General features: G+C 39.4%; 1 protein-coding gene across 1 annotated transcript in view; it reads left to right on the forward strand.

The window, feature by feature from the left end:
- Positions 1-14,956, forward strand: part of LOC126153873 (protein split ends-like) — a 360,157-nt gene that overhangs the window by 327,527 nt on the left and 17,674 nt on the right. Inside the window, exon 19 of the mRNA XM_049916099.1 lies at positions 4,622-4,822. Within this exon, the coding sequence (XP_049772056.1) occupies positions 4,622-4,822 (201 nt within the window). The remainder of the gene's footprint in view (positions 1-4,621; positions 4,823-14,956) is intronic.

Genomic DNA, 14,956 nt, shown 5'->3' on the forward strand with positions numbered 1-14,956 from the left:
GGATTTGTACACACCATATCAACATTAGTAATAAACATGAAACTCTTTAATTCTAAATGAAAGCCCATCAAGGGAATTCCATTTAAAAAAGAGAGAAGAGTGGTGTGCTATGAAGCTTGTGGTAGGTATTCAATTAGGTCACTACTGGGTTGCATCCCGGAGTGCACATTTTGCAAGAACAGTTCTCCATGAAATGCAGTGTGTTACTGTGTGTGAAATGCAGAGACCACAGTATACATTAGAAGACTTTGTAGTGAGCCACTTCATTCCTTGTCGTCGTCGTCATCATCATCATCATCATCATCATCATCATCATCATCATCATCATCTTCGTTTCCCCTGTATCAAACATCTGGTCGGGTTTCACCTTCATTGTGTTTCTGCCTAGTCGCCCACTTCTCACAGTTCCCCCCAGCACCCCAAGAACTGCGTGTCACCTGCAGAGAACGTCCTAACTTTTTCCGAGGCTGATTTTGAAGTACCATTTCATATAGGCTATTATTATGATGGGATTGCCACCCCCAAAGGCATTTTAGAGCTGCTGCCAGCATATGTTTAGGCCGTTTGTAGCTGCCCTTCTGGAGTACAGACGCTATGGGAAGTAAGATACGAAGACAGTTCTTCCACTTTTCCACCATTGGGACTTGTAAAATCCTCTTCTGCTTTCCAACCGTTGTCTGTCTTCACCTGTTACCCTGGCGAGGGGCCCTTACAGGTTACAGGGTACTACCATCTGGAGCCAGATGGGCCCAGGTTTTTTAACGAGGTTGTTACTCCTCCCCCTCCTCCTTCCTCACCACTTGCAAGGTGAGGCCCCAGGCTTGGGACCGGCACTTTGTGTGTATGACAATCATTGGTGGGTGGGACAGTGTCTCTCGAGAGCTGTAATATATAATCATTTCCTTTATGACACCTCATGGTCCTGCTAATGCTTTCAAATGGCAATCATCAAAAGATCAGTGTGTAGTTCCCATTTCCCAAGCACTGCTCTTGTTAGATCATCCTTGTCCACTTGAAAATTCAGCTCGGCTTTATAAGTTCAATGAGAAGCAGATGACTAAAGACAAATGTACTCTTTTCAACAGTGCAGTGTTGATTGTTACATTGTAGGAGATTTTAATACATGGAAAGTCAAGAAGAAGTAAAGTCATGACAGAAGACTATAATAATTTGTGTAATATCATATGAAGAAAAATGGGTGTATATATTCTGTATCTCATTTTTGTTATAAAATGCTTTTGAATAAAATAATGAATTGTTTTCCTACTCACTTATGATGTTGTAAAGTAATTATTTTGATTCAGAAAAACCAGTTTTGTGTGACATTTATTTATAATCAGCAATCAATTTAAATATTTGTGTGTCCACGACTTCTTAACATTGAGAGTAGAGCTAGGCGAAACCTAAAAAATATCTCATTTCGTACAGACAGATATTGCCCACTCTTATTGCACGTACAATGACCAGCTAACATACCATGAACTTTTTAGAACATTTAGGATGGGGGTTTCGGAGAAAATAATTTCTGAATAATTAAAAAATTTCAGCTTCTTTCATCTTTATGTACAAATTTTTGACAGTTTAAGAATTTCATGCATTAATGTCATAGCTGACAGTTACCATTCCACTTTATTATTTCTCAAGACAGTTAACATCCTGTGACTACTCATGTTTCCAAAGCATAACTTTGAAGTTCACAAAGAGGTACAAATTTTCATTGTTTATTTTTCCAAAAAAATATGAAAAGAAGCTTAGAGAAGTGTGTGTGTATTAATCATGTCTCATGGTACTGGGAAAAAGTATTTATTGAAATTAAATTCAGATCTGTATCACTTTTGGTTTCTTTATTACAATTTTTCAGTTTTACCATTTGTTATGACATTTTCACAGATACCCTCATTTAGAGAGGTCTGTAGTGTTTTAACAAATCATCAGAAAATCAAGATATTGTAGGTTTGGAGAGGTATCATGTAGAGCTTTCAACATATATTTTTTTTCAGCAAACTTTGAAATAGTTATGTGACACATTCACTCTTGACCTGTTTGATCTGAGATGAAATCACCCTTTTGCAGTCTTCTATTGCCGCACTGGGCTGGTTAACGAATGGCTGGATAGAAGTATCTGGCCTGCTTAGCAATTTTATTTAGGACCAGAATTTTCTCAGGTTCTTGGCAAGATCTTTTGTTAGAGTATGAAGGTGGTCATTCATTTGTTGTATGCTTCACACATTGATATCTTGTCTTATCAGCTATGGACATAACTTTTAGGTCAGACGAGTGGCCATAGACATGTTTCTTCATGCAATGCCCATATTTCTACTTTCTTCCCCTTGAGATGGAGACAAAAGTTCATTCAGTCCTTTTAGTACCTACTGTAAACATAAGGTAATACAACAGTTGTACCTTACTGCCAAATACCAGTGACGTACAAACTGACTTTTGCGGATAAACATAATTTACACATGCTTGATATGCAGCCTGTACTAAGGACTGTAATTAATGTTTCCCCAATATGGCTCCTGAAAATTTCCATAGATTTCTTCTTCTCTGAATAGTGTGTTGTTGCCAGTACCATGTTTTGCAATGTCCAGTCTTGATCAACAGTATGTGCAATGACAGGTATGTAACACCTCTTCTGATACAGATCAGTCCGCAAATTCACTATATGCATATATACATTCACGTCTATAGTCAGGACAATACTGGGCCTCATACTCACCCTTATTTCATTGACTGGTCTTCCAGAGTTTTGTGCCACTGTTGTAGAGTGAGACAGAATAATGGAGATGTCCAGATTCTGATCGATATATACGAGCTCCTGATGTAGAGATTGAAATCCTCCATCTGATATTAAAGTAAATGGACAAAGATTCGTGGCGCACATTTCAAAGCACATTTTTGTTGCATGGTCTTCCATTGAAACTGGTAATGTGTCAAAACTGAAGCTGTGTCGTGCCAACAGATGGGCTGTAGTGGATCCGTAAGACTGGAGATCACAGCACCTGCTAAAGTAAACATAGCCAACATGATATCCTTCCTTATCAGTCACTGAGAAAAATATCTCCCAAACATTGCTTTGACAATTTTTTGCATTGAGGATATTTTGAACAAAGTCCCCCCCCCCCCCCCCCCCCCCACGCTCTTTAGTATCAGTTCACGGGCTGAGAGATTGTGCAGCAGGCAACTGAGTTGTGATGGGGTAATTAGGGTGCACGTACACTGAATGCTCAGTCTAACACCTTTCAGTTGCCCAGAGTTGCATGGCATCATGTCAACAATTCCAGAAAGAGCATAAAATGTAAGTGCTGAAAGCAAATCAGTAATATGATTATGTGCATATACATGTTACTAGGATTTTAGAACCAAGTCATACACTCTACCTGTTTTATGCAGCGGATAATGAAAAGTTTGTTAATTTAATTTACGAACCCAGGTTGACGGGACCAAAATGATGAAAATTATCACTGTCTTGGCCAACAAAGAACTGAATTGTTTTAAATTGCAGTACCCTTTACAAGGCAAAACATTAAAAAGGGCTATTTTGAAACACACTGCATAGGCTGTACACTGTGTAGTCCTGTTACAAACTATTTGCCATGTCAACAACAAAAAAACACTTGACTGTTTCCAGATTTGTTCTAAAATAACTGCAGAACCCTTATTTACCCATTCCTTCTTTCTTTTTTACCACCTGAAGAGAATTGCCATTATGGTAGAAGTTCATTACATTGACTACTAAACATGCGACCGTCTGCAAAATATTTGTGAAATGTGTGAGCATGACGGAAGTGAAAAGCAGTTGCTCCGCACAACCAAAGTAATTACGCTGACATCTGTTGAACTTTGACAGAACTACATGCACTTAACAATTTGAGCGAGTATGAACATCAGATGCAGATCTCTACTTGATGCTTTGGAACTGGCATCTGCATTGTAGTGAGAGGAAAGCCCAGAAAGGTGTATAGCTAGTGCTGTGGGAAGGGAAAAAAGTTTTTTTTGGGGGGGGGGCACCAGTAGTCAAGTGCAGGAGAGGATTCAGTGGTAAATGTTAGTAAATGTTATATACAGTATATTTACTCCTCCATACTGTATCAGTTGGAATGCATATCTTTAAAAATTTCTTCATTCCTGCAATATTCAAGAGATTACTTTTTTTCCCCTTTTAAATTTAAAACATTTTCGTTTGCAGAGTCTTGGTCTTTCGTTCCCCTGAGTGCACTTGAACTTATTGTGACTATTGTGCTACAAAATGTGTGTTTCATGCTTGAACATTAAAGGGGTCTTAACTTTGTTGATTATGTGATAATTTGATAATTTGCAATAATTTGTGTAGATGAGTTCTGTATAAAAGCCTTCTACCACAAATATTATCATAATCATAGGTGGAGGTGGTTTTATCTATTTAGAAATGAGTATATTGTAAATTTATTTATTTATTTCTTGCTACGTTGATAAGAACAGCAGACACATGGAGGAAATTGACTGACTATCTTTATAGCACACTCACCATTACGTGGTAAATACTGTAACGTGTAGCTGCTGTATAAACCTATGGAATAATGTTTGTAATATGTAATGCTCTTTTTAATAGCCCACACATTATTTAAAATTTATTTTACAGCGCTACCCTGTAATGTGGCAAGGGCTTCTTGCTCTGAAAAACGACCAAGCAGCAGTCCAGATGCACTTTGTGTTCGGAAATCCACATGTTGCACGAGACTCCCTTCCATGCAATTCAGATGGCAGCACACCACCTCTCAGGATAGCTCAGCGTATGCGACTGGAACAGACGCAAGTGGAGGGTGTAGCCAGAAAAATGCAGGTATGCCTTTCTTAATTCACATAATACTGTTGCCCCCATGCATAATTGTCATACAGCCTTTATGAAGTTAATTAACTACTATTATATTTCTATAGAATAATAGAATTTAAAAAGAAGCAACAAACAAGAGACTGTGCTAACCTGGTTCAGAGAAGCACAACTGCAGTCTCTCATGAACAGTTAATTTATCCTTGTACATGCATGTCACTGCTCATGCTCTAGTCTCCCTAATTTTGTCGTGACAGTTCTTATTCAAGACGAAGATTGGAGGCATCATTCAGCCCTTTTTACTTGTTTCTGGTAATACTTCTATATTGTGAAACTTATTCTTTTAGAGAAGGATCTCGAGCTTTCCATCTATGCTTTGGATACTGTAGCGGGGAAGGGAAAAAGAGAAGGAATTTTACTATTTGAAATTGTACAGAATTTGAAAGATTTACAGTGCTAAGTAAATTCACTGGGCTAATAAAACCGATCATCTGTTTAGTCTGCATTTACATTGCTGATAGGTATTTATCTTCTTGAACCAAAAATGAAGCTTTCCCCTCTGTTAGCTGAAGAAGAAAATTTGTCAGCAACATGTATTTTTCTTCTGAGAATCAAATGAAAACATGTCATCAGACATAGATATTTTGAGTTTTAAAGCATCTGCTTAAAACTAGGCTAGCATACATATTTGGTCAGATCACATACAAAGGTAAAGAAACCAGAGCAGAAAACCGATGGATTGCAGTACAATAACTCACTGTTTTGGTGCGTAAGTGATGTCTGTAGTCTTCCTATTATGCATTCATTGTGAAGAAGCTTTTGGTGTTACCGATGGTAATCAGACACCTAAAGATTAGACAGATTAGCTCACACAACATCAATGGCAGCTTACAGATATACAAAAGCTGCTATTTTTGAAGATGTTGACAATTTCACAACTACACTCCTGGAAATTGAAATAAGAACACCGTGAATTCATTGTCCCAGGAAGGGGAAACTTTATTGACACATTCCTGGGGTCAGATACATCACATGATCACACTGACAGAACCACAGGCACATAGACACAGGCAACAGAGCATGCACAATGTCGGCACTAGTACAGTGTATATCCACCTTTCGCAGCAATGAGGGCTGCTTTTCTCCCATGGAGACGATTGTAGAGATGCTGGATGTAGTCCTGTGGAACGGCTTGCCATGCCATTTCCACCTGGCGCCTCAGTTGGACCAGCGTTCGTGCTGGACGTGCAGACCGCGTGAGACGACGCTTCATCCAGTCCCAAACATGCTCAATGGGGGACAGATCCGGAGATCTTGCTGGCCAGGGTAGTTGACTTACACCTTCTAGAGCACGTTGGGTGGCACAGGATACATGCGGACGTGCATTGTCCTGTTGGAACAGCAAGTTCCCTTGCCGGTCTAGGAATGGTAGAACGATGGGTTCGATGACGGTTTGGATGTACCGTGCACTATTCAGTGTCCCCTCGACGATCACCAGTGGTGTACGGCCAGTGTAGGAGATCGCTCCCCACACCATGATGCCGGGTGTTGGCCCTGTGTGCCTCGGTCGTATGCAGTCCTGATTGTGGCGCTCACCTGCACGGCGCCAAACACGCATACGACCATCATTGGCACCAAGGCAGAAGCGACTCTCATCGCTGAAGACGACACGTCTCCATTCGTCCCTCCATTCACGCCTGTCGCGACAACACTGGAGGCGGGCTGCACGATGTTGGGGCGTGAGCGGAAGACGGCTTAACGGTGTGCGGGACCGTAGCCCAGCTTCATGGAGACGGTTGCGAATGGTCCTCGCCGATACCCCAGGAGCAACAGTGTCCCCAATTTGCTGGGAAGTGGCGGTGCGGTCCCCTATGGCACTGCGTAGGATCCTACGGTCTTGGCGTGCATCCGTGCGTCGCTGCGGTCCGGTCCCAGGTCGACGGGCACGTGCACCTTCCGCCGACCACTGGCGACAACATCGATGTACTGTGGAGACCTCACGCCCCACGTGTTGAGCAATTCGGCGGTACGTCCACCCGGCCTCCCGCATGCCCACTATACGCCCTCGCTCAAAGTCCGTCAACTGCACATACGGTTCACGTCCACGCTGTCGCGGCATGCTACCAGTGTTAAAGACTGCGATGGAGCTCCGTATGCCACGGCAAACTGGCTGACACTGACGGCGGCGGTGCACAAATGCTGCGCAGCTAGCGCCATTCGACGGCCAACACCGCGGTTCCTGGTGTGTCCGCTGTGCCGTGCGTGTGATCATTGTTTGTACAGCCCTCTCGCAGTGTCCGGAGCAAGTATGGTGGGTCTGACACACCGGTGTCAATGTGTTCTTTTTTCCATTTCCAGGAGTGTATATATCTATACAAAAAAGTAAGCATATTGAAATACACAAAGAAGATATGAACAAATAAACCTTGTATTACATTGTACTTAAATAATGTGCGAGTACAGTGAGGTTTATTTGTTCATATTTTCTTTATGTGGCTCAAATATGCTTGTGTTTTCTGTATAGATATATAGTTGTAAAATGGTCACATGTCTTTGGAAATAAAGCTGTAATCTCTCACTGATATTCTGTGAACTAATCTGTTCAGTTTTAGTCTAGAGAGCCAATTTACAATGAAATATATAATAAATATTATTGTGGAACATAAATATTTTTTATTTCAGTTTTTAATGTGTGTCTTTTCCTCCAAGTGCTGAAAGAAATTCTATCAAAGCAATTAAGATGGTCATTTAGCACTGAAAAGGTATTTGTGTTATTGGACATAATTGTAGTTATGACAGTGCTCTGTATGAGTAGTGAATTGACAGCTATCACCATGTTGTGGTGTCTTTCAACATGTTTGTGTGGTCATGAGGTAATGTAACTTCTAGTTGTCCATTTTGATGACTGAACCATTTTCTGTTACCTCCCTCTAAGATAATGAGTCCCATTTACATTAGTGTATGCAGACATATCTTTTTTATTACATTCTATGTATAATTTTTGAAATCCTTTTGTCTGAAATTTCATATTTCTAACATGTTAGTATGAATAAACTTCATAAACAAAGTACTGTACTTACACATATATAAAATGACTTTGACAACCCCCCCCCCCTCCCTTTTTTTAAGAGGCTCCTCAAGAAAAAATTATTTTTAACATATTCTGACTGATCAAAATTGCATACTATTTTATTGACATAAAGTATCTACCAAAAAGTTAACATTATACTTATTCTAAACTTACATCACTTATTGATTGTCTACATTTTGATAATACAAGGAGAAATAAAATAAACAAAAAGAAATGGCTTACATTAATTTTTCCAACTGTTTTATTTTCTCCCTCTTTTGCTTAAACACTGTAGTCTGTAGTATCAATATTTCAAATCGTCGTCGTCATCGTCCTAGTATCACAGCTGTGAAATTTATATCTTCATTCTCACAAATATTTGGCTGTTTTTTTCTTCCAAATATGTTGCTATTTCTGAGATTATTGTTACGGTGGGACCTGAGAACATAGCTGTTTTTCTGAGTGTATATTGCATTTCGTTCCTGTTCTGATGTGAGGATGTTAATGTCTCTTGCTTCCGAACATATCACCTGCCCACCACTCCCTCATTTTCTGTGTACAACCAGCTGACACAGCCCCTTTTCTTCCGATCATACAGCATTGCAAGTATTGACAACATTGCAGCAGGAAACATGTAAGTATGCCTGAGACCCCTATCTAGACTTTTTCTGTCTCCTGCAGAAATGAATACTATTGGTGACTATTTGTCCAACTTTATAGTCAGTACAATTTTCTTGGTAACATACAAAATTTGCTGCTCACTCATTGCTTCCCCTCACGACAATCATCCTAGCTGTCAGCAAAACTGGTGTCTCTGTTCCCCTTCGAACCCTGCCATAGTGCTGAGCTTGATCAGCTGGGAAAAACTGACTGAAATACTTGTTAATGTGCATGTGATATGCACAACACCAACTAATACGTAAATAAAAATGGCATTTACAATTCGTACCCATTCTCAAACTAACGATCATTCTGCGATCTATAATTGGAGTCACAAATGATGGCGGTCAAGTTTAGGCTTGTTTTGCGCCCCTAAGTCAGGTATTCTCCAACAGCCAATGAGCTTTCAGTAGTGTTCTAGCACTCTGCTGTGAATGTCGTACCCAATGTGAACATTAAATATGATCATAGTGAGTTATTTAATGAACTTTTATTCCATTTGTTGTGAGTTGTCATGGTTGATGGTGGTAGTAAGCCACAAACATACATACTAAACATTACATATTACATATTACATATTACATTACATATTACAAACATTCATACTAAACATTACATACATACTAAACATTATTTGCAGGATACGTGCTTACATTAAGCGTGTACCATAACTGTCACTTGGAACCAGCAACAATGCAATACCTGTCAGTTCCGTGACTTGTGCGAACTGCCGTTGTTCATGAATCTGACTACAGTGACGTCTGTTGGTACTGGTAGTATCTCCTTGACAGGTCTTGCCGCTGTAATTTATTCTCATGATAACAGTTACAGTCAGTGTAATATGATGTATTTCCTTTGTTAGACATTTCATTCAGGATTAATTTTCCTTCTTGTTTCAACTGGATGTCATCATCGTGTGCTTAAGCTGATTAAAAGCTGGTAATGTTTTTACCCTGTATTCTAATATGTGAACAGCTGATGAATTTCTCATTTGCAACTCACTTAGTAAATCATTTCAGTCCCTCATAACCAAATAATTCTGAATCAACTAATGTTTTTTGTAGGACAGCATTCCCATTTTAGGATACCACCTTTACGTAAAAAGCACCATTTTTTGTATACAGTATCCAGTGCTTTTTTCTAAAAAAAAAGTTTGAGGGTACTCTGACATTGGATATAATGCAGCGAAAATTACTTATAACTGAAGCATGGGATACCACCTGTCTGCTTTTAGCCATAACGTCATCAACACCATCATGGTAGTGGAACCGTAGAGACAACTATCGGTAGCTCGGCGTTTGAGTGCATGCATATCCGTTTAGCACTACCGTCGCCCACTATTAGCGGGCGAGGGCACTACATGCTTGTCGAACTGACTGCCAGTGATTCAGTTGTCGAGAATGGTTGTTGCTGCTTCGAAATGCTTGAAACAGTCAATGACATCGCTTTTTTCCACCAAAAACTGCACTGGTATCATTCATATTGCAATTACAGATACGAAAAAATGAAATAAAAATTTACATGTTTATTGTGTGAGTAGCTTTTAATGGTGTGTATGTTATTGTAAATTCAATCGCGGGAGTGTGGACTGACAAACTAAATGTGTTACTGAGCTCAAAGCCACATCACTCACTTGAAACTGAAAAGAATCCTGTGTGTTTGAAAACTGATGTCATTCATGAGCAAATAAATAAGCAAACCAATAATTTCACTCTCAGTGGACTTGTCAGTGCGAACTGTATGCAAAAACTTAACTATGTATTTTTTTGTATACAGTATCCAGTGCTTTTTTTCTAAAAAAAAAAAGTTTGAGGGTACTCTGACATTGGATATAATGCAGCGAAAATTACTTATAACTGAAGCATGGGATACCACCTGTCTGCTTTTAGCCATAACGTCATCAACACCATCATGGTAGTGGAACCGTAGAGACATCTATCGGTAGCTCGGCGTTTGAGTGCATGCATATCCGTTTAGCACTACCGTCACCCACTATTAGCGGGCGAGGGCACTACATGCTTGTCGAACTGACTGCCAGCGATTCAGTTGTCGAGAATGGTTGTTGCTGCTTCGAAATGCTTGAAACAGTCAATGACATCGCTTTTTCCACCAAAAACTGCACTGGTATCGTTCATATTGCAATTACAGATACGAAAAAATGAAATAAAAAATTTACAAGTTTATTGTGTGAATAGCTTTTAATGGTGTGTATGTTACTGTAAATACCATCGCGGGAGTGTGGACTGACAAACTAAATGTGTTACTGAGCTCAAAGCCACATCACTCACTTGAAACTGAAAAGAATCCTGTGTGTTTGAAAACTGATGTCATTCATGAGCAAATAAATAAGCAAACCAATAATTTCACTCTCAGTGGACTTGTCAGTGCGAACTGTGTGCAAAAACTTATCAATATGAACTGCATGCAAAAACTTAACTATGTTAAAAAAAACAACAACTAACTGTAATGTTGGCCTTTATAAGAATGTAACCTGAAACACACAGAAAATTTCTGCTCTGAAATAGGGCCCTTGGAAACTAAACTGACAGAACCTACATTCTGCAAAGAAAATGAAACGATCACGTATTATGAAACTCACCTGCACAATAAAGTACCGGCAGAAACAGCAACACAGCAAGACTCCACAACAGCTAAAAAAAGTACTTCTAAAAACTAAATACAGTTGGTCCAGGTAAGTTGGGTTCATAATCGTAATACAGAATGCCAATGAAACATATGACTCAACACTTAAGTTCCGAAATATCAGTTAGGAAGGAACTTATCAAAGAAAACAATAGACTCTAATATGAAAGTTCATTTAATCTAATAATTTCCATGATACAGGAAATTAACTTAGGTCAATCAGTAGAATAATTATCCAAAAATGGACTGTGATGAGGCGATGGTGAAGTGGACCAACAATACAAGTCTACAAAAATGAAAATAAACTTTTTACCTCATCAAATAATACCTTGTTCTTCATTTCAAAGCCTTTTTTATGTCCGTATGCTATCCAACCATTGTTCTGAGTCATCACTCCTCATTGTAATAGATCTGCAACTCACATAGTTCTAAAAGTGCTTCCATGCATTACACTGTACACTCAACGAAACCCCACCTGCTGCACGCCACAGTTATCCACTACTGGCTGTCAAAGATTCTATAATTTCGTAGTGCTGCCATCACAGAAACAGATACTGTTGACTAAAACGTTTCTCTGACCACCGTTCTTCAAACATATTTTCTTTTACAAATGTTAACACATCCATTAACATCATCAAAAAATAGCCATCTTACACCTGTTCAGATACAACAAAAATTTTTAAGATGATAGAATTTTATGCTATTTTCTCCTGTGTTTCATGAAATTGTCAAATTTTATTAAGAGAAATAGAATGTTGTAGTGGCAAGTTCATGATTTCTTGTATATTTCTTGCGCGAGTGCTACTTCAGTGTATTGGGAAATCTTGATCCTGTTGGGACAAGAGTATCATTTGCCAAGCCTTGCTCTTCTGAATTCTTCAAAACAAATCTGCACTTACCTCAGTAGCCAAATCTTTATCTTTAAATATAGGACGACTCCTATAAATGTAAGACTACCATTATATACTCTACTAAACAACACAAAAATGCTGACCTCGGCAGCAGTAGTTTTGATGTCCCTGTATTTTTCATATGATGAATTCTGGAAAAACTTAGTCATACAGACATGTAAATGCAGTACCGTATTTACTCGAGTCTAAGCCGCACTCGAATCTAAGCCGCACCTGAAAAATGAGACTCTAAATCAAGTAAAAAAAATTTCCTGGATCTAAGCCGCACCTGAAATTTGACTCGAAATTCAAGGGGAGAGAAAAGTTTTAAGCCGCATCTCCAAATCGAAACAAAGTTGGTCCACTGTAATATGAGACAATTTAGGTTGAATGAATGACGATACAGCTACAGTAGTTTGGTTCGAGTCATAAGCTTAGCAGTTAAGGTTTACCAGGTAGCCATTGCTATGCGTCAGGCGCTCTGTCCGTATTTATACAGGTACCCTTCCTTTTTCACGTGCTTCGTCTGGTTTGAATCGATTGTTTATTTTGCTTTGATCTGATAAGTGCCGTTTTCTTTGTTATAGGTGTTTATGTCACTCTAAGCTGAAAATGCATTACTGTACTGTGTCATGTATTGTTTGTCGTACTCTGATACTGCGTGTTTACGGCCTGTCGCCGATCGCGGCATGGCTTGCTTTTGTGCGCGCTACCGCCGCTTACAAATAAAAAAAAAAAGAAAAAGAGAGAGAGAGGAATCGTCTCATTAGCGAAACAATGGCAAGAGACTGCTACTTGTTGTTACTTACACTGCTGCTTTCTTTGATAATGATCAACAAGAACCAAATAATAGACTGAGTATGATAGAAGATCAGGGTGTATACGACCCGGGACAACCGGGAATTCCGGGAAAAACCCGGGAATTTTTTCATCCGGGAGAAAACCGGGAAAAACCCGGGAATTTTTCGGAATTCCGGGAATTTTTCATTGTTTTAGCTTTCAGTTACATTTTTGTAGTTTTGACTGCAGAATTGATTCTCTAGCAAAGAATGTTATTGTATCCTGCTACTGGAGAATGATACTGCAGCAATAAAATATAAACGAGAGGGAAAAAAATAAAACTGTAGTGGCAAAGGAAATGTGCATTTTACGACAACAAAACACCGTGCACGCACAAGCGTCTACAGATAGCAAAAATATGTTAAAGGCCGTAGGGCGCAGACTGTAATTCTTCGTAACAAACTGCTTGCTATGAGCAGCATGACGTCACAACTGTTCACATTAGGTTCGTTTGACCAGTTGCCAGCGGTCTGTTGCGCATGCGCATTTGACTCGCGTATAAGGAGTACCTTCTCTCGCTTCCCGCTTCTTGAAGTTTGGCTGTTAGCTGCATCGGTAGTAGCAGCAAGCAGCCAGATGCAAACGAGAAAAATTTTTCTCGCGCGCCCTAGCTGCCAGATTCGCGCTTGCACAGAGTTGTCTGAGTTGTAGTGGGGAGGGGGTTAGTCTCCACGTGACCCGTGTTTACGTTAAGTGATTTCGCTGCTTCTCTTCGTGTACAACTCCCACGTCAAATGAAAACAAAACGGATTTCTGTGGCTGGGAGCTATCAAGTGAATTAAAATGCATTCACATAATTACGGAGGGCAAAAATATATTATTAATTTCAGTTTCTGATTTTATTTTCTTTCCAAGTTAGTAGCAGTCAAGCATTAATCGCCTTGCAGAAGAATGAAGTTATTTTTGCAAGTTTGCAAAGGAAATTCCGCTGAGGCAATCATTTTATTTGAAACGAAGTGTTCCATTTAACAATTTTGGGTAGTTCCAACTGTTCGGTGAATTTCAAGTGCACGTTATCATCTTCTGCCATGTATGGCATTATGCCATAATAAAGAACCAAACATGAGATCGTAGAGTACTGGTACTCCAAGAAAATTTACATCCCAAAAACCACACTGAAAAGCTTAATATCAGATGGGACCTACTTCATTGTGAATCTGGAAAAAACCAATGTGCACTTCAAGCCGAATTATGCATTTTAGTATGATTCACGAAATTTTGATGCCTTTTGGAGTATCCTCTGATGCCCTGTTTCTTTTATGGTGTAGTGTAAGCTCTCTTAGTGCTTTATACACACGAACATGCGGGCTTCCTACACCACTGCAGTTGCACACGCACAATAATTCGTTTTTGGCGCTCTCTGGCAACTGGTAAATCGAACCTATAACTAACAGTATTGCGAACGGTGGTTAGAAAAGCGTTACTTTCAAAGTAAATTTCTTTTTACGCAAGATGAATTATGTTACGTGTGTGAAAGTGGGATGGATATCTAAATCACAGAGCGTTCGAAACTGAACAGTTTCAGAACCAGCCACTTCAAGAATTTCGAGCCGAGTTATTTATGTCACAATTTTAAATTTACTGGCACATTTGTGTGATGTATCTTAAAGTATATCACACCAAAAAAAGACCAATATTACACGTGAAAGCTTAGCTTTTCTTGTAGATACACGGTACTGTGTACATTAATGTAAACCGTTAACTTTTCCTCTTGTGTGTTCGCGCTGTGTAACCAGTAATCTTGCTAGTGGTGTCCTATGCTCTGAATAGCTGCTGTCATCGGCTGGCGAGATCTCGTGGCTTGAGATATGACTCGCTTACAAAAGGACATCACAACCTCGATTGCAACGCTCCGGAAACTAACAAGCTGTGTTTGGTGCAATTCGAATTTATACTTTCGTAATACGAAAATATGCAGCGTATATGTTGCTGCAAATCAAAGGTCTTTCCAAAACTTCTCTGCTCCGGCTTTTCTTTTTTTTCCGGGAAGTTCTACGCGATTATATAAAACGTTAACCATTCAAAGGATTGATAAGTTTTACA

The sequence above is a fragment of the Schistocerca cancellata genome, chromosome 2 (assembly GCF_023864275.1).
Source record: "Schistocerca cancellata isolate TAMUIC-IGC-003103 chromosome 2, iqSchCanc2.1, whole genome shotgun sequence".
Lineage (NCBI taxonomy): Eukaryota > Metazoa > Arthropoda > Insecta > Orthoptera > Acrididae > Schistocerca > Schistocerca cancellata.